Here is a 26,524-nt window from a genome sequence, read left to right on the forward strand (position 1 = left end):
TCAGGGCTGAGCTGTTTTCTCAGATGTGGGAGACTGGATGAGCAAACATGAAAAAGATGGGCAGCCTGTGTTTCTGTACTGGTAAATGAAAGTGGGACACGCACAAATGGCTGGTCCCCAAGCCAAATGGCAACAGCTGTCCCAGTCCCACTGCTTAGGTCTATACTACATGGCATGAATTTATACCAGATTTGTCTAGGTCAGCCATTATTGGATGGGCTGAAACAAAGCCAGGCAATGATCTAGCAAATGCTCAATACCTGCCATCAGGAATCCAGTGCTGGGGCTCACACTTGGGCTTTTCTTTACCCATGGCAGGGGGGTTGGAGTTAGACAATCTTTAAGATCCCTTCCAACTCAAACCATTCTATGATCCTACCTGACAGTATAGCTTAGAAAACCTGTGGCTTTGTTAAGACTCCAGTTCGCTGCCTCTGTTTGCAAATCATTGTGTGCTCCTCTTCTAGAAACAACCTAGCAAAAATAATTCCCAATTCATGGCTAAAAGGCAATGGCAGAGTGCGTGCAGTAATTGCGCAGGGCTGAAGAATGGACTGTCAAAGTCTTCACGTACACTGTTCACTAAAGCTTTCCAAAATCACTTTCAGTGTTTAAGAAAATGAGTCTGCTGAAGTAATGATACTTCAGACCAGAAACATATATATCATTATCGCAGATTACATCTGAGATCTCAAAACAGTACAAAAAAATTATAAAGATATATTTAAAAAAAATTACACGTGTTTGAAAAGTCTCCACTGGGTTGAAGGAAATGAATACTTGGGCACAGGCTTTGTTCTCCTGTCAGACATTTCCCAGAATGTCAGACATTTCCCAGGAACAAAGGCTTCATAACCTACAGCATTTTCATTTTTTCTATTATAAACCAAAATAATAATCAAAAGAAACATTGTGTCAGAGAAGCACTTAAATTTGTCATATCCTAGGATGTAGAATATTCTCCTCCTGCTGCAATTGTTGATGCAATAAATAAATTAAATGAAAAAATAATAAGCACTGCCAACACTGAATGAGACATAATACTGTAAGTAGAGAAAACTCCACTGATAAAACTTGATCTATTTCATTCATGAAAACACTTGATGCCTGAGACTGATGATTTCAGCTTTAGAGGATCATGTTCTTGCTTAGTAACTCCATTACTCTTGTAATTACACCTTGCTGTGACTGATAAAGACCTTTTTAGAGCAGGGTTTGAGATGCCCAACAGAGTCACAGAACAGTTAGGCTGGAAGGGACCTCTGGAAATCAGGTAATCACCTCCCCTTTTCAAAGCAAGGCTAATATCACAGTAATATTGAGCTGCTCAGGGCCTTGTCCAACCGAGTTCCATGTCCCAGAATTTCAGTTCAGCAGGGACCACACTTCAAAAAAACAGAAAATACGAAGAGAAGACATCACCATTGCCATCATAAAGCTGCCTTGCTGAAGCTGCCAAGAGCCACCAAGAGTTTTCCACATCCCAGGCCTGGGATCCCTTTAAAGGGTGGAAAGCTTCATTAGGGCAAGCTGGCAGAGCAGAGAAACCAGTGTGAGCTGATGATATACCAGTGGAGTGGTACGTATGGTACAATGAAGAGGGACAAGTGTTAGCGTGAGATGGTGACAAAGAATTTATTTTGGCAGAGAATCCTCTTGCTAGAGGGAACTGTCTGCAAGTAGATGGTATATAAGGATGGGCTGAGTGTTTGATGATGGGATCAATGAAAGTAGAGTAGTAAACTGAATCCTCCCTAAAGGTACTATAAAACAGCACCAAGGAGTTGTAAAATTTAGCCGCATGGTGCTGTCACAGAGAAGGCTTGGAATTTGAAGGGTGTTGGTGGTTTTTGAGAACTTGCCCTAACACAAGTAGTGCCAAAGCAAAGAGGGTTTGAGGACCTCCTATTGCATTCTTTTCTGGGCAACCTCATCCTTCTGAGCAAGGTCACAGCAGTAGGTGCCTACTTGCAACCTGATTGTAGTGTGCTGTCAAATAGAGGACTCGCAGCTAGGTTAAAGTCCATCTCCTGACTTCTTGGATTCATTTTATCTGGAGGTCCCCTTAGAGTCTGGTTCACATGAGGGAATAAAATGAGTTGTTCAGCTCTAAGGAAAAAGCAGCTTATTCTCTTTTCTACCCCCTTCCCTAGGGAGGTGGAACAGGTCATAGATGATGTCTCCTACAGGCACATGGCTCACTGAAATCCAGCTTACTTTTACAAGGGAGTGGAGGTAGAGGGATAAAATAACCCTCACTGTCCCAAAATATGTCTGTCTTTTTACCTCTAAGCCATTGTTACTTTCCAGGATACCACTCTGAACCACCGTTATCCCTTCCTGTTTCTACCTGAATTCTTACAGTTCCTTTCAACAACTCAATGTCCTCTTTTCCACTCTCTCTTCACAGAAATAATTTTGTCATCTGTTCATTTTTATTCTAAATGTTGCCTGAAAGGCTAATATGATATTTAAATTATGTTTTATATAAAAGAATATTCTATATATCTATTTTAAATTAAATAATAACCAATCCCTTCAAATCTGAATCCTCATATAATCCTACGGTAACAACATACCTATAGGTACTTCCCTGATTTTCAGCAAAGGTAGATTCCAAATTCTCAATATCTCAATGTAATGCAGAGTCCAGAGCCACTAACATCTTTGGAAAAATATATGGAAATCTTACACTCCATAAGGTATTTAATTCAGCCTCCCCAAATGAGAGGTAGGTTCTAGTCAAAAGTGGAGAAAACGATGAGAAACTGTCATCAGCTGAAGAATTACTAAAAACAAGAACAAAAAACAGTGATGGAATCTGCATATTTTAAGAAATACTATGGGGTCTGTCCCCACCCTCTTTCTTGAAGACTATATCTGAGCAATTTCTTGCTCAAATGATCCCAAGTTTTCACTATTTCATCACCTTCTGTAGCATCCTACGGTTTCACAGTAATCCAAATCAGCACAAAGGTTTTCAAGACCTTCCTGCAGGAAAATTAAAATGAACCCAGGGTTTTGGTCCCTTTATCATCTGAGGACCTGGCCAGGCACTCCACAGTGCCCATCTGCGTAGAGCAGATGGGCTTCCTTGCAAAGGAAACAAAAGCACAAGGGAGGGGGCTGCCACACATCCTAGGTGTGCCCTGATATGCCCTAGACAGGCTGCGACCAGGGCACATACCTCTCCTAAGGCTCTCAGATGTATTGCCAGGTTTCCTAATCTAGAAATAGTCTCAGAAAACTTGCATTTTAAGCTCACAGGTAGTCTTAAAACTAACTACAGCAGAGTTAGTGCTCTGCTTTGCTCTAATACACATTGAGCCTTTACCAGAGAGGCAAAATACAGGAGCATTCTTAATTACTTATTTTTAAATGTGTGACAGATATGCAACAATTTGAATGTCTAGACTATAATTTACATAAATACATTTTAAACCAAAACATTTTAAAATTATTTATTTCCTGCTTCTATGCTTAAGTGCTTTGCTGGATTGGGGCCAGACTGCAGGATCGAGCCGAAGGTGCATAAATCAATCCTTCAAAGAAATATAATGTTCATAAAGACTGTATTTGGTTGAGCAAATTTAGAAGAATGAAACCAACTATGAAGAGAAATTAGATTGGCTGAAAATTAATAAAGCACAGCTGGAATTATTCGATTCATCCATATTTGTTGCTTAAATGGCTCTAGGGCTAAGTCTTGCTGAAAGAAGATACTTCAAGACTCAGGGGTCAATTGCTTTTGGAGACAAATTGACCTACAGGAATACACTTGTCTAATTTGGTTCTTGCAGTGGGGCAAGTCTAGAGAAATATATAACCAAAAAACCAATTTAGATTCCAGTGAGCAGATATCAGAGGTCAAGCTTAAGGTTCCCATAATTTTACATACATATACTAAAAGATTAATAACTTTTCAAGCTAGTGAGTTTCTTCACTGAAAGCAAAGGCTTACAGATAACATCTGAGAAACAAACAACGTATGTGCTCATTTCACATTCTCTTGGATAAATACCACACAGCCAAACCACACTGCTTGTTGTCGTGGCCAGCCCTGCAGAAATTCATATAATTTGGCCATACTCAGGGTGTGCAAGTAACATTATTGCTGGCTCAGCTCCTAGAATAAAGTATGTTCAGATCTCACAATCATTAATCTTGAAACTAATTTTGTGTGCCAGTTCCAGTATTAGACTTTTGGTTAACTGGTCTTAACTATTATTAGTTATACTCAGAGACCATAACCTGCCATATAGTTATTATGTAGCTTGCAATGGGTCCTTCTGAATATGGGTATCCATTCTAAATACGGTTTTCTCCTAAACAGATTTTGTATGTTCAAACATTGGTATCATTCAAAATCAGGAATGTACTTTATAAAACAGCAGCAAAGTGGACCAGTATTAAAATACAAAAATATACTGTAGAATACAAAGTTATTTTAGATATAAACAAGCCCCGAGACTGGCAGTGGCCTTCCAAGAAATCTACAAAATGTAAACCTGGAAGTTTTCTTAAATCATGGAACCAATAATATTTCATAAAAGCATATCAAAAAAGCATATTGCATGGGAGATATATTGTCCTGTGATTTTCAATCTGTGAAGGCCCACGAGTGGAAAAAACACATGATCCAAACAGGAGGAGGAGAACGATTCTATTGCCAGACCCCACCTTCTTGTAAACAGTAATCCATTCTTTACTTCTTGAGTGATAAAGAAACTGTATCTCCTCACAACCAGTAAGTAAAGAGATCCTAAAAACTGGGGTAAATTTCTAAAATAAGCAACTTAAATGAAAGATGTCAAACTCTAAGTGAGTAATTGTAAGACAAGCTCATTCCACTGAAGGTCTGAACACACAAGAAGTTCAAAGAATATGTTATTCACACAGTGTAATGTAATTTTTATGCTATGGAAAGCTTAGACCCCACGTAGCAGTATTATTTCTGCATTTAAAGGCTTCTGGTTAGCTCAGCTCTACAAATAAAGCATTGGTGAATTTACCTGTATAGTCCTCTGCGTGCCATCAATGGTGACAGACAACAAGGGTGAAGCCAGGTTCCAGTCGCTGGTCACGTTTAGTTTCATCCCATCAACTTCCACCTGTTGTGACACCAAACAAGGCTGTTACTATGAAGACAGACAGAAAACTGATCTCAAGTTCATTACTGCATACAAAGCAGCGACCATTTTAAAACAGATGGCTCCCAAACAACCTGTCATGTTTACTGCTTCTGCCATAAAAGACAGGGTCCAACAACAGAGTCTTCTAGCTATCTCTGGGGAGAGGTGAAGGACCTGTGAACAGCTGCCTCTGACTAGCAAGGTTTCAAGCGATTTCCAGCAAGTAACAAACAGCCATCCAACTTTTAAACCTATCTGGACATGCTACATTTACTGCAATTAGACAAGTAATGCATATAAATTCCAGTGACACCTTGCAACCCACACAACAGGGCTTGCATATAATATTCTCTCCAAGGACCAAGGAAGAACTTTTCCTAGGCTTCTAATGAAGGGTTTTGCATTGTTATCTTAATTAATATGAGGCAGTAATTAATTCTTTGGTATTTTACCTCAAAGTTCAGAAAAACTTTGCAAATTCTGTCATGTTTTCTCTCGATACGCATCTGATCAGAGGAACACAATTTCTGGCTTCAATACCAATATGGTTATCCAGATAGAAATTTCAAAAAAAAAAAGCACCTAAAGCAACCCAGTCTTTACACAAGAATATTTTGTGTGAAAATTCCTGAATTCTGAAGGAAGTATAGGCACACTTGTGTACCACAGAGAAGGTGTAATGACATTTCTGTCATTCCACCACTGTATAATATACACATCACTCATTCAATATTACAAAAGCCTCAGAGGAAGAGCTGGATTATGGAAAAATGCCACACACAGAATAACATAATTACCAATTAATATCTGTGGCGTGTTTTGAATACTCATCATGCTAACAAAGGTCGATAAATAAGATTTCATTTGGAAATTACACTATAAGCACAAGAAAAAATACGGTTGGCTGATTTCCCTCCGCTACCAAAATCTCCAGAATATTTTCAATCAGTAAATTACAGATGATATTGATAATGACACAAATATTGCATACGTTCTCAGCACACTAGAAGGAAATTACTGCATCTGGAATAAAAGCTGAGCCCGTATTTTGTGAAGTAAAACTTAGAAAACCTGCTCTTTTAGATCTTATACTAATCATTATTTCATCTTATAATGAGAACAGGCAACTGTAATCTCAGTGTGACTTAAAAGAAATCCATAGCAGACAAGTGCAGAGGAGCAATGTGTAATTTGATAATTTTTTTCAGTTAAGGAAAAAACCTCTGGCTTAAAAACCCTCTAATTTTATATACTTCAGTTTAGAACACAAAATCTGTCTTTTAGTGATGCAATCTACTCAATTTCCAGAGGCTTTAGCTAAAAATAAAGTTACATGCATAGAACATGAAGAAAAACAAGTCATTTATAATGGTTCAGCAACAGGCCTGATTAGCTGGCATGCTTCAGGTACTTTACGCTGCTCCAGTGATGCAAAACAGCCATAAACCTGGCTTGAGTTAAACCAGAGCTGCAGCTGGTTTGCATTGCCAGAGCATGGAAAAGCAGCTGGAACATACCAGCGAATCCAGCCTGCTGGGTCCAGCAAACCCGAATCAGCAAATACTACCTTTATTGAGAACAACAGAAACATCTGAAAAAGGCTGGAGAAAAGCAAATCTGCTGCTCTGCCTCAACTCTCTTTGATTAGCAATTGCTAAGGCAATTATTTAGAAAGCTCCTTGTTATAGTGATAGCAACAGATACAGACTGTCTGCATTGGAACCTGGGCCTGAAAACATCATTTGCCATACTTCTCCAGGGGCTGAAGAGAGATGCTAGAAAATCACACCAGACTCTCGGCCACCAAAAAACTCCAGTTGCGCACCACGCTTTTTGCACTGCCGCATTTAGACACAGCCTCATAGAAAAGCTATAGCTGATACCTATAATCCTACTGAAGGGCGTTCCAGTGGCAAGATGTAACTCAGTATCTCCACTCCAAACTCAAATTAATCATTATCTCTTTTGCTACTGTACAGAAGAATAAAAGAAAAGTAAACCAAGTGTGTCACAGCGGTGAATGACTTGCTTAAAATCCCTCACAAGGGTCCATACAAGTCTAGCCACCATCGATTACAGATTAAATTAGTATCTAAGAATTTCTGGTGGAAACCACCCTGAAAGAAAAGATATTACCAGTTAAAGCCCACAGCAGGCCTAAACAAACTGTGGCATTCTAGGAAAACTATGGTTGCTTACGTGGAATAGGAAAACCCACAGACAACATATTGTCTCTACTGTATTTTTTCCATTCAAGAAAGAAAAAAGGGACAGAAAAAAAAAGTGTTATTTGAATTAATGCACATCCCAGTAAACTGCAGAGTATTCTTGCAGAACTGAGCTACATGCTCTTAAACAGATGCTTTCACCTGGGGCTCACCATGGTACATGCAACTGGGGAAGATGACGTGAAGTCAAGAAGATCACAGGGAAGTTGGCTCCAATGGGTTGGATGACAGAGCCAGGAGTTCACACCATCAGTGAAAATGAGAAAAGACTGAGGATAAGAGATTGGCCACTTAGTGTGTGTGTTATTTTCAAAACAAACAGGGAGGGGAAAGACTAATAATAATAATAATAATAAAGGGTTGAAATCAAACAAACACTTTACTTAATAGAGCAAATACACCTTCCTTCTGCATCTTGGCAGCCAACAGCCAAGCAAATATCACCAATGAAGGCAGGGGAATAGGTAAGACATTCAAAGAACTTGTCAGGCATTTGCATTCGTTTCTCCTCTAGCAACAGATATGACAATAGAAACTAACAAACAGTACAATACAACTAGGGGATTTTTGTTTTAGTCCTTGAGCAGTTGGGGGACAGGATGACACAACTAATGAAGAGTTACATTGACTGTTTCCTTTTTATTTTCTTTCTGTGCTTATGACACAGCCAGCAAGGAATCATCATCACTCAATGGGTATTAAGACTTGAACTCTACAGAGGAAACCTCCTCTATGGAGATCAAACCACTTGTGCAGTAGGCTGCACACTGCTTTACACCACAACTATATGATCGAGATTTACCCTCAATTACCCAGTTCCAGGTGTGTGTATGTCTGCACACGCATGTCATCTCAGCGTGGGGCAATTATTCTATGGTAATTGTGGTTGTTTCAGCCATTGCTAATACAGCACCTATGTGGCACGGTGGTGATCGTAGACGCTATTTTTTTTTAATATGATTTTTTGTCCCTGCGTAAGGGCATAAAAGATAAAAGTAGCCACAGTCGTCCCTTACAATTATTTCCAATTCAAAAGCTATTGTAAATGAGGCCTCAGAAAGAAGAATGACAAGTCCAAGACACGATGCTAGAAAAAGGTCAACAGCTTACTCTACTGTCACAGCTCGCAGACTCTCACTGGCATGCACCTGAACTACACAAGCAGCAGCCCCTTCACCTCTTGTGGACTGAGTTCCTGATGTTCAGCATGATAGGTACCAGTTAACCAATAGTGCAAAGAGCTGCAAAGCATAATCTGCATTCAGTTTCCTTCAGAGAACATCATTTGGCATTCTATATGCATGTCAGGCAATTAAAGGAGGCAGCACAAGTCTGAGTGTTATAGCCCTGTTAATTTACTAATGCAGAGTCTCGGATACATCTGGCACATGTCACTTCTTTTCTCCTGGAAATGAAGGTGGTTTTCCAGGAGACTGGAGGGCAGCTCAAGTAGTTGTTTCCTGCCTGATGCTTCAAAGCATTATGCCCGCACATCTTCATGCTAGCCTTGAGTCTGACTAACTTAAATCTGCCAACCTGATTGCATGGTCCTAACTTTGCCTCCCAGCACTAACTCAACGCAACTTTACTTCACAGAATCACAGAATTGCAGGGGTTGGAAAGGACCTCAAGAGATCATCAGATCCAACCCCCCTGCCAAGGCAGGTTCCCTACAGCAGGTTGCCCAGGCAGGCGTCCAGATGGGCCTTGAATGCTTGATGCTTTTTGTTTTAGTTTTTGGCCTAGAGAATCCTGTCTGGTTATGCCTGCTGGGTGTATTGGGTTTACGTGACAAGGTTTTGGTAGTGGAGGGGCTGCAGGGGTAGCCTCTGCGAGCAGAGCCCAGCAGCTGCTCCATGTCAGATCAGAGACAGATCCAAACATCTCCAAAAGGAACCTGCCGCTGGCCAGAGCCAAACCAGGAAGCAACACCGCTTGGGCCTCTGGGAAAGAATATTTAAGGAAGGGAGAGAACTGCTGTGCAACAGCAGCTGGGAGAGAGAGGAGTGAGAAAACATGAGAGAAGCAGCCCTGCAGCCCCCAAGGTCAGTGCAGAAGGAGGGCAGGAGGGGCTCCAGGCAGGCAGCAGCAGTTCCCCTGCGGCCTGTGGAGAGGCCCCTGGTGGAGCAGGCTGTCCCCCTGCAGCCCATGGGTCCCACACGGAGCAGATCTCCACGCTGCAGCCCGTGGAGGAGCCCCCGGTGGAGCAGGTGGATGTGGCCTGGAGGAGGCTGCGGCCCATGGAGAACCCATTTGTCCTTCTTATATGTGCTTTTTCTCCTATTCTTTGGACTGTGTTTACTAATGACCTGGTCTGATTGTCCATAAAGCATTTGAATTTTTTCAGGTTCACAACCTGGAAGAGGTGACAAGAATGTAGCCTTGACTAGTTTGCGGATGGCACAAAACTGGGGCAGTCAACACTCCCAGGGCAGCACTGTCATCTGGGGAGTCTACAGAAGTCAGAGGAATGGGTTAATGGGAGTTTTGTGAAATTTAGGACAAATTGTTAAGTCCACCACATGGGAAGGAAGAATCTCTTGAAACGCTACTGTCTGGGACCTGACTGGTCAGGTGGCAGCTCTGTGAAAAAGGACCTGGAGATATGGACAGTCGTGTAAGCTGGACATGAATGAGCCAGCATCATGCCCTGGAGGCAAAGATGTCTAGCATTGTCCTGGGATATGTTAACAGAAGCGGAGGCCTGTTAATAGAGGGAAGTGATTGTCCCCCTGTGCTCAAAATTCTTCTGATCACATCTAAATACCACATCCATTAAAAAAAAAAAATGACTTTGCTGAATTTCACAAAGTTCCCATTAGCCCATTCCTCTGGCCCGTCCAGGTCCCGCTGGGTGGCAGCATTGCCCTTGACTCTATTGAGCACTTCTCCCAGTTTTGTCTCATCTCTAACCTTTATGACCATGCACTTCCCATTGCCTTCTCCAGGTCATTGATAAAGCTGTTGTACAGGACTGGTCCCAAGATAAATTCTGGGAGTGCTCTACTTTTTACTGCTCTCTGAGAGTAGAGTATAAGCCATTAACCACCACCCGCTGAGCCTGACCACTCAACTGGCTTTTCACCCACCTGGTTGTGTGAGATGGTGTCAAAAGACTTGCTAAAGTCAAGGTAAATGACATTTGCTGCTCTCCCCTGGTCCACAAATCCAGTTAATTTATCACAAGAGGCAGTCCGGTTGATTAGCTCTTGGTAAATTCCTGCTTACTATTCCCTATCACGTTCTTATTTATATGCCCAGAAATGTGCTCCAGGAGAACTCATTTTATGATCTTCCCAGAGACTGAAGTGAGGCTGACCAAGCTGTAGTTACCCGGGTTTTGCTTTTGGCCTTTTCTGCAGACTGGTGCAACATTTGCTATCACATCAGTCAGCTCTCTCAGGACCCTTGGATGCAGTCTGTCTGGTCATGGGTCGAACTCTCTCAATCCCTGACTTGATTCGCTTCTGCCACTGGTTGTTCTCCTCCTCCCTGAAACCTTTCAATAATCATAGAGGCCAAGGACACCTTGCTGGTGAAGAACAAAGCCAAGAAGTCAACAAGTATCTCAGGCTTACCTATGCTGTTACTAAATCTTTTGCCACACTCAGCAAAGGGCTCACATTTCCCCTATTCAGCTTTTTTTTCATTAGTAATGAAGAGGTAGAAGCTCTTCTGGTTGCTCTCTGACATTTTTTTCTAGTGTCAAGGTAAACTTTGACTTTCGTAACAACATCCCTACATGCCTGGTCAATTTTTATAAATTCCTCCTTTGCATCTTGTCTCTGGTTCCACCTCTCAAATTCTGTCTCTTTGCTGTGATTTCCATTCTTAGCCAAGATGGTCTCCTGATAATGTCTGCTTATTTTCCTGACTACTCTTGCACCAGGAGGATGCTGTCCTTAAAGACGTGACAGCTTTTCTGAGCTCTTTTGCTCTACAGAGCTGCCTCTCACAGAACCCTACCTCCCTGCCAAATAAATAAAGACTAAACTAGGCCTGAAGTCCTGGGTCTCCACTTTACTAATTCAGGATCCTGGAGGATTGCCACTATTTATTTCACGGTTTCCACAGCCAAGACTGCCATTGGTTATCATGCCTCCATCCAGTTCTTTCTTGACAGTAAATTTCAGATCCAGCTGTATTTTAGCACAAGTTCATCCAAACAGTACCCATATCAACCTGTTATCTCACACAGCCTTGAAAAACCTTCCTCCTTGAATCCTACCATGTCATGTTGCCCCTCCAAAAGATGTTAGGGAAGATAAAGTCCCCTATGAGAACCAGGGTCTGTAATACAGAGATTTCCTCCAATTGTTCAAAGAAGTTTTATTCTACTTCCTCACCCAGATCAGGTAGACCATAACACACTCTCACCATGCTATTAAAAAACAAACAAACAAAACAAAAAAAAAAACAGTAATTAATCAAGTCAATAGCCTTCATCTGCCCAAGTGATTTCTTAGTCTGGATACTTGGCTTTCAGTTTCTCTGTAGGCACCAAATGATTTCCTCTCCCAAAGCCCATGACAAATTTATGAACATGGATTGTCTTCTCCACACTCTGGTGAAGGATCCTTCTGTCCCCAGGCAACCAGTCATATCCCTGCTTCTAAAGCTCTGCTCACCTGAATTCAACATCGCCTTTAAAAATAAAAAATAAAAACAATAAAATACAATAAAATACAATAAAATAACCAACAATTTTACATGCACAGGTCACACAGTCTCTTTCAGTGAAGTCCACACTGGCAGCATTTTCATGACTGTCCTCATGAAAAAATAATCAGTGATGAAAATGCCATAAAAAGGGATGCTTCTTCCTTTTGTTTCCACAGATTGCTATTTCTTACATTTTCTTCTGAGAAAAGAAGAAACTTGAAGATGGATGCTTCCCTTAGCACAGTAAGTTGTCTTAAAAGTTTTGCTTATCACAAGTAGCAATAGTCTAAAAACCTGAAAGATTATCTGCCAAAAAAAGTGCATGAAAGAGCAAATAGGACAGAGAGACCCTGTGGCAAACAGTGCAGTGTATCGACAAACTCTGAAAAATGTCATAAAGAGAGAGTTGCTGTAAGTCTGGAAATAGTGGCTTTCAAATAAAAGCTGAATTCACCAATGTTTGCATAACAGCAGTATCTTTGATTCAAATTAACTAGCTGTTTTAGCTTGCATTTCAGCTTGTAGTTGTTGACAAAATACATTCACATCAGATTAACAGGGACTGACCTTTTTTCTCCTTTTCTTCGAGTGACTGTAAGGTTAGCTTTTTGGACTTTTGAAGTGGTTGTCCAGATGCTTTCAAAAGGAAGTTAAAATATGTGAGTTTCAACCTCATTAAAAAGGCCTTTTTTTTTTAAACAAACTTTTCTTTTGTTCATATCGGCACTTACTTTTAAAAAAGACCCCAAGAGAGAGTTCCAGTCTATAGATCACTTTTCCTGAAGAAAGCTCTGTTAACTATTTATAGATCATGTCCTTTTGTACCAAACTAGATCAAGCAATTTATTCAGTGCATGACTGCAGGAGAGAAATTCATTTGCTCTAAGTGTCATCAAGGCAGCCTTTTACCTGCTATGAACAAGACCAGAAAGCTGAATTGCTGGGCTTTTATTTCAAATGCACATTTTGACATTGTGTGGGGTGCCATCATTTCTTTCAAATTTTCAAAGTATTAGCACATTCATAGAATGGGCAGTCCATAATCCTGGGAATAGGAAATAGCCCATAACCACTAGAATAAAGCAAACACACGTGCACGCATTCAAATTATCTCTCTTTGCTTTAAAGTAGCACATATAGATGCAAATTGCCATTAGCTGCTTTAGTATGTCTCACTTCAGAAATGGGAATGTGCCAGCCCAGAGACTGAGGAGGAGCACACAACAGGTATCAGCTTCTCAGCTTAACAACAAGAGAATCAAAACAAAACAAAACGAGGGAGAGGTGATGGCCTTCATCACCTCTAATCAGCAAGAGTGTTCTCCTACCATTCACCAGGGAAGTTATCCTCTGTAAAACCTAGTAGAGAGGTTGTACACAGTAAAAACACTCTACTGTGAGTAAATGCCTTGCTTCACCACCTCTGTTTTCTTTGTGGAGTCATTACTAAGATGATGGCTCCTATTTGTAACCTCCCCAAGCCTGCTAAAGCTAAGAAGAAATACAAAGTGGAAAAGCAGTTAAAAATACGGCAAGAAAAGAAATTAGCTGTTAGGAAATCATTGAAGTTTGATGGCAACTGCTTCAGGTACACAAAGCACAGCTGGTTAGGGGAATACTTGCATTTGTTGTCATAGGACCAATGAATAAGAGAAGGACCATGACTTTCTTTCCTTTTCCAGTTGTTCTACCATGACAAACTCCGTGGTTCTGCCTAGGGAACTAAACTCCAGCATGGAGATATTGCTCCGAGATGGCTGGGGAATGGTGCAGGTGGCTGAAAGAGTCCTGCTACTTTCCTGTGCGTATAGGGCACTTTTAAAGTTGCACTGCAATCAGCTTCCCTTGGCCAACAGGATAAAGTGTTGGGGATATTCTCCTTTTTTATCTTGAACGGGTCTAGCATAGAGACCAACGGCAGAATATGGGTTATTAGGAACATTATGCTAGGAAGGAAAAATACATTGGTAAAATAAATACTGATAAGGTAGATGTTGCTGTTTTCGGAGCTTTTGACTCATGATTTCTGCCTACATGCTGAAACCACTAAGCAAGACTGACTCCTAAGTGGCTTTCAGCTGCACTTTCCATTCTTTCACTTCAGAGGCATGCAGGTATCCTGCTTGACCATGTAAATTCTAGAAAAGAGTAGAATGATGTTATCATACCATAACATCACTATGAAACATGACAGACTACAACTTATACCACTATTTCAGACACAGAACACATTTTGGAATAGCACTTTTTTAAAGCATTCATCATATATATAGTTAGGAAAAGTTAATTAATAAGGATAAAAAAGCTTAGAGCAGATTATTTTTTAAATAGAGAGACTGTATCACAAGATCTGTGGATCTAAAGCACAGAGTAAAGAATTCATGAATTCCTACCCTGACTGCCAATGTGCTGCTGTTTATTCATACACAACTGTCAAGTCTCTAATTCTTGTTTTCTTAACTGGGAGAGAAGGGATGAGAATTAACTGTTGAGAAATTCCCAGTACCACTATCCAGATATCTATTTGGGAAGATATCATCACACAATATGAGTTATGAAGATTAAGAACAGAATAAAATTAAAGGAGACTGGCGGACCTGCACACACATACCCAGAATTAAAAATAAATAAATAAATAAAAATTACTTATTAATTCCTACTGGTCTCCTTTCTATCCCCTTTCTAAACTGAGAATTATGCTTTTGGTAGACTCCCATGCCTGATCTAAATGAAGCAGACCACAGCAATCCAAAGAGCATTTGAAATCATGAGGACCATGTCCATCAGCTGAACAGGATTGTATTATTTCACTCATGATACACAACTGGATATAGTGATCCAACAAAATCAGCAGGCTCCAAAATAGTTAATGAGAAAGAAAAGCATTGCTTTATTGTGTCAGGAAGTTATATTGTACCTAGGCCTAGTTAAAAGGGTGGATGACCAGAGTAGATACAGTTTGCCACTGATTTCAGTTACTTTTCCCATTGTACTACCATAGCCAGGCTATCTTCTTTTCAAATTAATAAACAGAATAAGCAACAGTAGAAAGTGTCTTTGAATTGATATTGCATAGTGACAAGAAGTACAATGGGCAACTGGGTATGGATTTCATCCAGCAGTTCCAGCCTGCTGCTCTCAGCTGTCACAACAGGATATAGGTCAGCAGCAGTCCTTAGGATATCCCCAGCTCAAGATTATTCAACACTTAAACTAAATGCTTCACATACAAAATATCTGCTGATACATATATTCCCCAAACTGCCCCTCAATGCTTCAGGACAATAAGCGCATTATGGAATAAAACTGATTGTTTCTAAAGCCAGACCTATTGTTATATCATCTGTGATCCAATGTATGCCCTTTAATCAAACAGCCAAAGGGAACACCTCTGCATGCTGTATTAATCCACTGGATTAAGGAAAAGGTACGTGAACAGATAGAATAGTTAGATGGATTCTCACTTATAAGAAAAAAAGTGGTTGTATGAAACCTCTCCTTACATACAGCCTGAAGACAAAAAAGCAACTTCAGTTTTTGAAACAAAACAAAGCCGTGCAGAAGAGGAGGCTAGATGCAATTAAAAAAAAAAATCTGAAAACCTACTTCCATTGCTTGGTTTGTTTCCATGTCTAATAACTTCAAAATCAAAGCTAGGGTTTTAGCTGATGACTTTCACAAAGCTGGTCAGAAGTAATACCATCAGCAGATGCTTACCAAATCTCTTCCACCAATCCCTGCTCCCCAAATACGCACTAGAATCATCTCTCAATTATGTTTGGCCATTACCAAGACAGCAGTACTCATTTTTATCAAACGAACCAGTCATCTTGCAGGGAAAGGAAAGAACTGTAAAGAACTATCAGAAGTAATAGTAGGCATAATATCTCTTTGGAAGGCCATCCCCTAATTTTTTTAAATAAGCTCAGAAAAGGAAATAAGAAAGTCATGGTTCCAGAGGTGTCAGCAATAAATAGAAAAGGGAAGAACAGAAGCCAGTGCACAAGGCATAAGGAAGAAAAGCTGAAGCAGCAGGGAGAAGATATCAGAAGAGTCATAAAGCAATTACACAAAAGAGGAAATACTAAGAAGTTTTGAAGCATTTCCATAAGCAGAACAAATCATACAGCAATGTAAAAAAGATGTAAACATCTAATGCTATTTACCTTACCAGTTAATGGGATTGCATTGTTTATGTTAACAAACTGAAAACCATGAATTCACTCAAAAGGCAGAAAAGTACTGTGGTGAATAGACACCTCTTCGAATTCTCTATTTCCTCACGGTTTTAGCTACTCACATTTAAATGGGTGATAGTGGCTTGCTACTGGCTTTCACCAAATGCACTGTGCTAATAGAATAGTTAAATATTTTCCTCAAAAATTCCAGGTACATTAAATTCCAGTTCTAGTTTATGTTTTGGGTTGAACTATCCTAATTACATTTTTAGCACATAAGAGTTGATATGGAAACTGTTCCACAAGTTGTTTGGAACACTCAGTTTTCCGATCTACGTAAATGTAGGGGAAAAAGTAAAGTGCACACCCTGAAATAATTTGGCATTAGAGACATATTACTGACATCCTCTAGTATTAAACAAAGATAATTTCCTCAACAGAGAAACCTCATGAAGTGATCACAATACTGTAACTAAAAAATTTCAGCCAATACCTGCTAAACAACCTCTGCATTTTAATCACCTCTAAACATTCAGACTTCTGGCAAATCAAAAATACCCATCTTTATAACTGTCGTCAACAAGGATCGAATGTGTTTTGCACTGTTGTAAACAGCACACGCAATCATCACTCCTTAAGCCACGTATTTACTCCAACAATGAGTAATTTTGGAGATACCAATTTAGAATAAATGCATGGAATACAAAATATTGTGATCTTTGTCTCAGGCAGCAAAGAACAGGGCATCCTGACGTCACTGTTTATTTGCCTTTGCCTGTTTAAATATCACAAGAAACGCAGACTTCTTTTTTGAAGGTTTTGTTGCAAAAGACATTTTTCAGAATCGTATCATGGAGCTTCCAATAAATGCATTTTGGGCAGAAACTCTGTTATTATTTCTTGCATATAAGTAATCACTATCCTAATTTTTCTATGATATTTTTCTATAACTTTAAAGGACAAAACATAATCTAACAGCTATCAATTAATATTCTCCAACGTAGCCGCAAAACATCAGTGAAATTCCGAAGATGGGAAAATGTGGGAAGTTTAACTGTGGATCATAATACTTCAAAGCCCTAGCAGTCCCCAGAGATGCTAACATTTTCCTGCTTTTCCCTAGCACTTAAAACAAAGGTCCTATTCCTGACCCCGATAAACCTGGCCAGGCTCCATCTAACATGCATTGAAAAGCCATGCTACATGGCAGGGACCCTCATACACTCACTGCATAAGGATTCTACTATCCCTGTCACTTAAAATGGCTCCAACGCCACAGTGCAGAGATGCTCCAGCCAGGGATCAAAGAATGGGAAAATCTCCAGGAGAAGTTTCTCCCTTCTCTTAAGAGACAGGAGAGAAGAGCTCAATGAAAGGACTGCAGTGAACTCATTCTGCTCCCATTTTCATAGTAAACTCTCTGCCAGGGGCATCCCTGCTCTCAAAGCAATAAGCCAGATACTACAAAGACAGAACATACATATGATGCACAAACAATTGGAGTTCACCTCCAGTGATGTGCTACAGGGGAGCACCAGTCCATCATTTTAACTTCTTAAAAAATGTGAAGTTCGCTCTCTCTTACTACGAAGCAAGACTGATTTTTGACACTGTAACAGAAAGAAGTAATTGGAAGCGTCACAGAGCCTGGAAGGTGCAAGACAAAAGATCACATTAAAGATTTTGCTCTGTACAAGCCTGTATTCAGGAAATACAAGAAAATAACTGCACAAACAAGGTGTTTTGTTGTTTGTTTGTTTTCTGAGAAACAGGGCTTCCAGCAGTCCACACCTAAAATCCAAAGAATCAACACAGCTCATGTGGGAAATTTAGGAAATTTAGTAATAAAACAAAAATTGTAAGACTACCCCAATATTTTTGAAGAGATCAAGAGAGGTTCTAGGCAAATATATCAACAAGAAATGTAATACAGTACTAGTGCAAAATCATGGAAAATGGAAAATGAAGAGGTAGAAAGAAAGTGTTTAAAAAGCTGAACAAGATTTTCAAAAAATCCCAAAAGCAGATGAAGTAAAGTTAAACCGCTAGCAAACAAAAATGAGTTTGGGATTCAAGAAAAAGCCAAAACAGCTAGCATAACCCTAGGTCAAAAAAGCAAGGGACAATGTCTCAGATCAGGGAAATAAAAGTCCCTGTCCAAACTAGGGCCTTACCTAGAAAGACATATTAACAAAGCTAAATTCACGCATTAAAAATCAAACAGAAGTGGAAGAGAGGACTATAAAAAAATGTTCAATTGTGAATACATAATTCAAGGCCTCATTATTCAAAAGAAGGTGACAAATGAGGACAGTACAGAAAGAGCAACAAGGACAGAAGGGGGGCTTGAGTATACTGTTATACAAAATAGCAAAAAGCTGAAAGGGTCAGCGCTCAAATGATTAGCAACAGCCCTACCTAATACCACTCCACCCCAGATGCTTCCCATCTAAAATGACCTCCTTGACACCACCATGTCCAACGCTTCGACTTGCAGACAGACTTTGGCAAACAGAGGACGGGCAGGAATAATTACACCTTTTGGAGATTTTCATTGTTGTTGTCATGGCTCTTGATTGGTATGAGCAAGAGGAGAGAATTATGAAGAAAAATTAGGATTTGTCAAGAAGAATCTCCTAACCCAATGAACATGAAACTTCCCTTGTGAACCAATGCCTCCTCCACCTCACTGGTCAGGGCTTCCTGTATAAGCTGTGGAATAAATGCTCAGGAAAGAAGGTAGCACTGTCCCTTCAGATTTTCCTCAACTATCTTTCCCAAGCACAAGGATACAGATGTTTTCCAGGACCACTGCTCTTCTGTGAAGGACTGGGACGACCCTAAGAGTTGAGAAACAGGATTTGGACTCCTTTACCCTCTGCACAAGGCAGAATGCAGCAAAGGGCTGCCAGGAAACAATACCCCAGTTCTAATTCTTCCCAAACAGCTCCTCATAATGTAGGCATGTCAGCCTTACGTACATTTCTGGAAGACAGGCTTTCCTTAACCCTAAAATATTATTAGCAGCATGCAGCGTGATTTAAAATAGATATAGTTTTCCCCTAACGATACTTTCTGTTCATCCTGTGCTTATAGGAACTTTTGGAGCCAGCTGCAGAACTTACTATTGCATGTTATAAGCTTCGCCAAGTAATGAGTTAAAGCTCCTGTAAGTAAGCTAGTTAACCTAGTGCTGCATGTACAAGGGTCAGCAGACATGAATGGAAGATTTAGCTGACTTCAAATATTTAAAATAAAATTGTTATCTGGAGCTAAACGCTGTTGAATGATGCTAGCACGGCATTTTAACTTGCAAAAGAATCCAATAAGCTTTTGTGAATGCCATTGTTAGAACAGTGCATGATACTGCAAGAGCTATTAGGAAGCTACTTCTTGGAAATGAATGATAGCACAAATCACAGAGAAGCCTTAGTTTTCGTACATCCACTAAATACATGCCATTTTCAACTTGCTACTACTTGCACCTCCCGTAACAATTATTCTCAATTTCTTTTCATCTGTCCCATAAAAAATGATTGCTTCTGCTTTACTTAATCCTCCACTTACATCAACCCTATTGTTCGCTTCCTTCCCTTTCATCTTCTCCACATTAATTCCCCACATCGCTTTTGATCTAGCTTTTTGTTTCCTTTTTCCCCCTACAGATTCTTCCTGATGAAGAATTTACAGCCGTAATGTTCATCTGACGTGCATGGTGATATTTTATCGATTCGCTACTCTGTCTGTTAGTTTTGTATAATGAATAGCATTACACAAAACACAAGATGGGTTGCCTATGCCTATATATGCGATCTTAAAAATCAATTTAACTGACCTTAAAAATGCTCCATTTTGTTGGTAAATATTCATATTTAATTATAATTGGAGTAGCATATGCAAGGAGCAGCCAGAGAAAACAAACATTTCCTCCTCACAGTCCAAAGAATTCCCCTCTGCCATAGTGGCAAGCCAAATTAATAGAATAATTGCAATTTTCACTGCTGTTAAATAAGAAATAGAAAACCTCTCCAGGAGCTGTTCTCTGTTGCTGTAATAGATGCTCACAGAAACATACTAACGTTTGTCGTTATTCATGCCCCTGCAGAAGGGATGGTCTTTTAGAACTGGAAAGACAGCAAAAAGTAGAGCAGCTAGGGTTAGTTGATATAAACTATAAACTGTATTTTAAATACACGTTATATTTAGTTTTTAAGGGAAAAAAAGGTATTTAGTTTAGTCAATTCTTAAAACTTAATGCTGAACCCCAGTACAGAAGCCTCTCAGAAGGTGATTTTACTTACCATACTATACTTCCCTTACCATAACACCATATAACCTAAGCTAAATTTTGTGCTTACTCAGTTGTGTCAAAACCAGTCACTGGATAAAATCTCTGAGCAGTCCCAGGGGTAGAAACTAGAGCCAAGGCCTAGTTCCTCCAGCCTCACAGCAGATCTGCAACGATGTTCCTCCTCGAGCCTCTGGTCCTCTACACATCCGCAGAGCTTCAGCTGCAGAAGTGCTTTGCTCCCCTCCCACCACACAACACAGGCAGAAGAGAAGCAGCTGTGTCTTTTACTGACCTCGAGGCTAGCAGCATTTGTCAGTCTAGAGGTGGCACTGCCAGTGTGGGCTCTTCAATGGACACAAGCGCAGAAACGCACGACTCACCAAGCAGGAAAATGATACCTAGGCAAGGTTCTGGGAACTCTAGGCACGTACAAGTACCAACACTCTACACAGTTTTACTGGGGGAAAAAAAAATGCTCTGAAGCGTGTCAGACACCTTAAAGGTTAATCCTAGGTTCTGATGATGGCACTCTGGAAATTAAAGGTCAATATACTATTTGCATGCAATATTATGTTCTGCTGTGGACCCAGGCTGATTCTTTGGCATGCATGGTGAACAATTTGTGGTATTTATTGTTATACAGTTGTGTAAGTTTACAGAAAAACTGGACAAGTTTAGAGAACTAAGTTCAACATCCTCACTCTTTGCTCACCCCTGATATCTGGCTGGGGACATCCAAATGCTCCTTCTTTAAGGAAAAATGGAAACTACTTCACTAGGAAAAAGAATCCAAAATCCAGGTTTTAGTTGTCTTCATTTTTCTTTTACCTGCTAGGGTTATTTTCACAGAAACAGAGCCTTTGCACTTAGCCATATTCTTTACCTGTTGAGGTGCATAACCTGAAATCGCTAAGAATGGAGGAAGTGGCAACAGAAACAAAAAATTCTGCTAGATATCTGTAATAACTAATCATTGGAGGGAGGAAATACAAGACCTGAGACATGGTATTTTTTTTCCTACAGAGAACATTATTTTCAGATTTTTTTTCCTTGAAGAGTTTGTCAAACACTATTATCATCTATTACTAATACAAGCAAGTGATCTGGACACTAGACAAGTGTAAAACAAAGAGACGGTCCCTCTCCTCCATAAATTAAGCTTTTTCCACAACATGAGCATGAATACTTAATGTCTGTACAAGAAAATGACTTGGCAGGAATAACATTTGGTGTGATAAACACAGGCCACAGTACAGCTGTTGCCTAACCTGTAAGCCAGAAGCATTGTAATGGAAAACCGTTTGGGGAAGGACTGGAAGAGGAGAAGAGGGTAGCTTTGTAATGAGTAAGTTGGAATAACGTCTCGTGCTTTTCTAGTCAATAGATGTTAGACATGGACATGCTGGAGGGCCAACCAAGGTGATGAAGGGACTGGAGCAGCTCTCCTATAAGGAGAGGCTGAGAGAGATGGGACTGTTCAGCCTGGGAAAGAGGACGGTCAGGGGGATCTCATCAATGTCTATGAAAACCTGAACAGACGGTGCGAAGAAGATGGAGCCAGGCTCTCTTCAGTGGTACCCAGTGCCAGGACAAGAGGCAATGGGCACAGTCTGGCACCCAGGAGGCTCCCTCTGAGCACCAGGCAGCACTTCTGTGCTGTGCGGGTGTCAGAGCACTGGCACAGGTTGCCCTGAGAGGCTGTGGGGTCTCCTCCTTGGAGATCTTCAAAAACTGCCTGGACATGGGCAACCTGCTCTGGGTGGCCCTTCTTATGGAAGGGGTTGGAACAGATGACTTCTAGAAGTCCATTTCAACCTCAATCATTCTGTGATCCTTTGAATGGAAAACTTTAGTATCCCTGAACTGTTAATTTTTGTTAAGAAACAATAAATAAAAATCCTTCAGTGTAGAAAACTGAAGCTGGAAAAAAAAAGCCTATTTTTTCTGCTATTAAGAAAACCCAAAACGCAAGAAAACCTTTTCTGTCTTCCCACCTACACCCATTTTCAAAGCAATCATACTCAATTACTGCCAGCTACGAAGACTGACACATACACACCTCTGACAGTTCACAGGTAAATTATCTAGGAAAGGTCAAAACATCTAGAACAATCACCAAGACCAGCTGTCAAAGCCTTAAACATAATGAAATGCTAAAATTCTATCACTGAATCTCTTATAAGCATACAATGAGGACACGATAAAGCAAAACATACATATTTTCTGTTCGAATTTTCTAATCAGTCTCAAAAAAAAACCTGGCACATTCCTGAATAATAATTCTATGAAAACAGAATTCAGACGAGCTCATACTGTGACAGCACATCCCACGAGCTAGAACACCTATCGTTTGGGTGTGCTGTTAGATCCTATCCTCTACAATGAATGAACTCTACTTTGTCTACAGAAGTAGTTTAAAACATGAGATTTTTTTTTTTTTAAGTTAAGGAAGAGCTCCATTTTTGCATCACAGTACCTATTGACTAAAAGAATAATGAAAGCTTGTTAACATACATATAAAATGTAATTACCTGCCTGTGCAGTGATCTTCCCCGTGGGGAGTTTCCTTGTTATAACCACAACAAAGGTGGTGTCTAATCATAGCCATGGCAAGTAGGAGTGGGAGAAATGAATATTCAGAATTAAATGATTAACGAAGAGAAACTCTCAGAATCCCTTGCACATTACAAACTTTCTATCCAAGAAGCTGCCAGTTATGGCATTAAGTTTACAGGTCTTCTGTTTGTTTACTGATAATTTCAATATTTGATCACTTTGTATATCTCTTTATAGGAACCTCATATCTTTCTGTCAAGGAAGTGGAGACTGTTCAGACAGAATTAGCTTTGATGCTGTTAAGAGTGAGATCCTGGGCATTGATATTTTCTGATATAAAGAATTGCAGCCATTTCACAATGGAAACTTTTGATACATTTTTCCTCTGCACAGCCAGATGATGTAAAACAAAGAGAGATCCGTCTTTTCAAATTCTCTGATTCTTTTCAAGGTATCAAGCCATTACGCTACTTGCTTCTTAAAAAAATCACAATATAGATACTTTAGTATTACAGTTCATATCAAATGTGCCATTTTCTTCTTCTTCACACATTTTGTTTCCAGACAAAAGACGACAGAACTGTCTTATAAGTGATAAAAACTGAAGATACTTTTGCTATAGACACATTCTGTATCTCTACCCTTGCTGAAGGCATTAACTGTGTTAATAAAGCTCAAAACTGCCAAATCCTCCTTACCATTATGTTATGTAGAAAGGAATCTTATGTCTTCAGAAGCAGAGAAATACTGAATAAAGCAGCTCAGCTAGGCAGAAAATAGAGGTTTGAAGTACCTTATTTACATTCCACCTGTTAAACCTAGTTGTGAACTGGGAGAACGTCAAGATGGAGCCACAGCAATAGGAATCCTGGTTTCACCACTTCAGCCTTTGCTGCAACTTTGACAGGTAAGGAAATAGGGACTATTTGGAATTAGATTTATATATATTTGGATCGATTAAAGTCTGCATGTCAAACCACACATCACTGAAAGCTCCATTTCTTGTTGTGATTTTTTTTTCCTTGAGGTACATCCATCTTTATTATAACCCTACAAAGGAAACCTATGTTTTATTCAGTTTGCTCATCACAGGACCTGCACAGCCAAACGCTCCTGAACTCCAACTTGCATCAACAGGTATCAGCTGGGAACTAAGTTATAGCAGGTTAGTTGCACTTCAAGTTTAAGCAGCCAAATGACTCGAGTAGTTTTAGGAGAAAATGTGTGGGTCTTAAGAGTTTTTGTCAGAATTAAAGCAATGAAAAGGACAGTAAAGAAATAGTGCCTCTACTGTCTAAGAATAAATTTTTACTCTATTTCCCAAATCTCCTGTTAGAAATAAAACTCATTTCTTTCTTTTTGACAGTAACTTTGACAGTTACAATACCACTTGAAGTGAAGGAGTCTGCCAGCCCTCTGAACACCTGCAAACAGAGCTCTCCAGCTATTGTCAGGCTTCCAAAGGCTTACGGTTTGCCTCAATGCAGCCACAACACAGCTCTCGTCCCCTTAATCCAGCTTCTCAAGGCAAAGTTCATTTGCCTGGGAGATCTGCATGCTTTTGGTGTGAATAGTTCATAGACAAAGATTCTCCATGAGAAGGTACTGTATGTGCTTTCCTTAAATAATATGACTGTGCTGTTTACACAGATGCTGCTGCTGTGTCATTGACCGTGTTAAGAACATACTTTTCCTTATAAAAAAAAAAAAAGTTTCTGAGACACAGTAATGATAGCGTGGTGGTCTTTCAACTCAAACCAGGTAAAGCTCCCTTTCTGATCCAGTATGAACCATGCTCTCTGTATAGGGTTGCCTGCTGGCAGGCTCCCTAACATAAAAAGCTAGCAGCTGTTGTTACAGATTCGCTATGGTTTCAGCCCAAGATGACAAAGAGAATCTCGAATAAACTCATTAATAAGAAAGCTGGAAGAAGAAAAGGAGGAATTTTCAACTCACACCTACTCTGAACCTTTTTCTTCCTGTTCCCTGGCCTCAAGCCAGCTCAGACAGGGGGTGTCTAAAGCGGCGCGCTTCACAAACAACAGGGTCTTTGCATTCAGGCATGCAGGGAGATGTATGGATGCTGACACTGGGCAAACAGACACTGGCCACCACCAAAAGAGCTGTTTTGGTGACTGAGGATGAACCTCAGTATTTTAATTGGCTTCCTCTTCAATTGCCCCTTTGGAAACTTCAGGAGTCTGGGTAGAACAGAAAAAAGATGGCAGCTCAGGCACCCTTTAACTAAGGCAGATCTTGTATGTACTTTTTGATACGGAATTGTCAATATTTTCCATAACTTCGCATGCTGAAGCACTTTGGAAAAAATAGCTCATTTCTGAGGAGAGAAGCCTTGGGCAGGCTTTTCGTACAAATGCTTCTGACCTGGGAAATAGCAGGGAGAAGAGAAAGACCAGTATCCTTAGTATCCTTTCACCAATCAGAAACCAATGACCAATTAAAAGAACATTTAAGTACCTTCTCATGCAATTAAACCATGGGTTCTCTATTTCTGGTAAAATTGGCAACAAAACTAAGAAGCTGCACGTACCATAAAGTCTCAGTTACAGAGCAAGAATTTTAGAGCTCTCCATGACCTTAATAAGCTTTGTTTCGTTGCATCAGAATCCTGATAACTTCTGTCAATAGTACACACCCGTAAAAGCCCTATCATACAGCACAACGCAGAACGATTTAACAAAACTGTAATATCAACCTTAAATTTATGAAAGCAAAACGGGAAAAAAAATACAGAATTTTGTGTGTTTGTTATATCCCTAGTGTTGTCAGAAAATAATTCTTTGAAAGAAATATTCCAACCACTATTACTAGTCCAACAAGTATTTCTTAGCTTTGGATGCATGTCGTAAAACTGGAGATTATCCCTTCTGTTTTTAAATACAGATGCCTTACAATGGGACGAGCAGAAAAAAAACATCCTAATTTTCCACAGAAGACTCTGGAGAAGGTTTCTTTACAAGTTAAAGGACAGCATGCAACTCATGGCAGAATTCCTACAGCACTGAAACTCAAGGTTATCAAAACCCAAGAGACTGTTTACACAAAACATATTTCCTTAGAAAGGCCAAAAAGTGCAACCAGGGAAAGGAAGAAAGAAAAGAATGCAAAAAAAAACCCACAGTTCTCCCTGAGTGAGAGATTTAGCATACTATAAAACAGTAATAATGTTGTGGTTTTTAAATAATGTACTAAAATATGACTAAACAGGATGCATAAATTTATAGAAATGCACACATTTACACACACACAAAATTTCAAGATAAATAGAAGTCCATATATCCATGTAAAAATCATATGAGAAGCATCAACGTACTATACTGGGAAAAACAGAACAAACTCTGCCTCATTCCTTTCAAATCACATAATGCCTTTATCATGAGCAAAAATTTAAATGACTTAATATTTAAAAAGAAACCAGACAGTTCCATCATGCCAGAAGAATCCCACTCTACATAA

General features: G+C 39.9%; 1 protein-coding gene across 2 annotated transcripts in view; it reads right to left on the reverse strand.

Moving 5' to 3' along the window:
• PCCA (propionyl-CoA carboxylase subunit alpha) overlaps window positions 1-26,524 on the reverse strand; it is a 286,917-nt gene that overhangs the window by 67,995 nt on the left and 192,398 nt on the right. For both annotated transcript variants that reach the window (XM_048072682.2, XM_066986247.1), the window contains exon 20: window positions 5,013-5,111. In XM_048072682.2, the coding sequence (XP_047928639.2) occupies window positions 5,013-5,111 (99 nt within the window). The remainder of the gene's footprint in view (window positions 1-5,012; window positions 5,112-26,524) is intronic.

Source organism: Anser cygnoides, chromosome 1 (assembly GCF_040182565.1).
Source record: "Anser cygnoides isolate HZ-2024a breed goose chromosome 1, Taihu_goose_T2T_genome, whole genome shotgun sequence".
In the NCBI taxonomy this organism is placed as follows: Eukaryota; Metazoa; Chordata; class Aves; order Anseriformes; family Anatidae; genus Anser; species Anser cygnoides.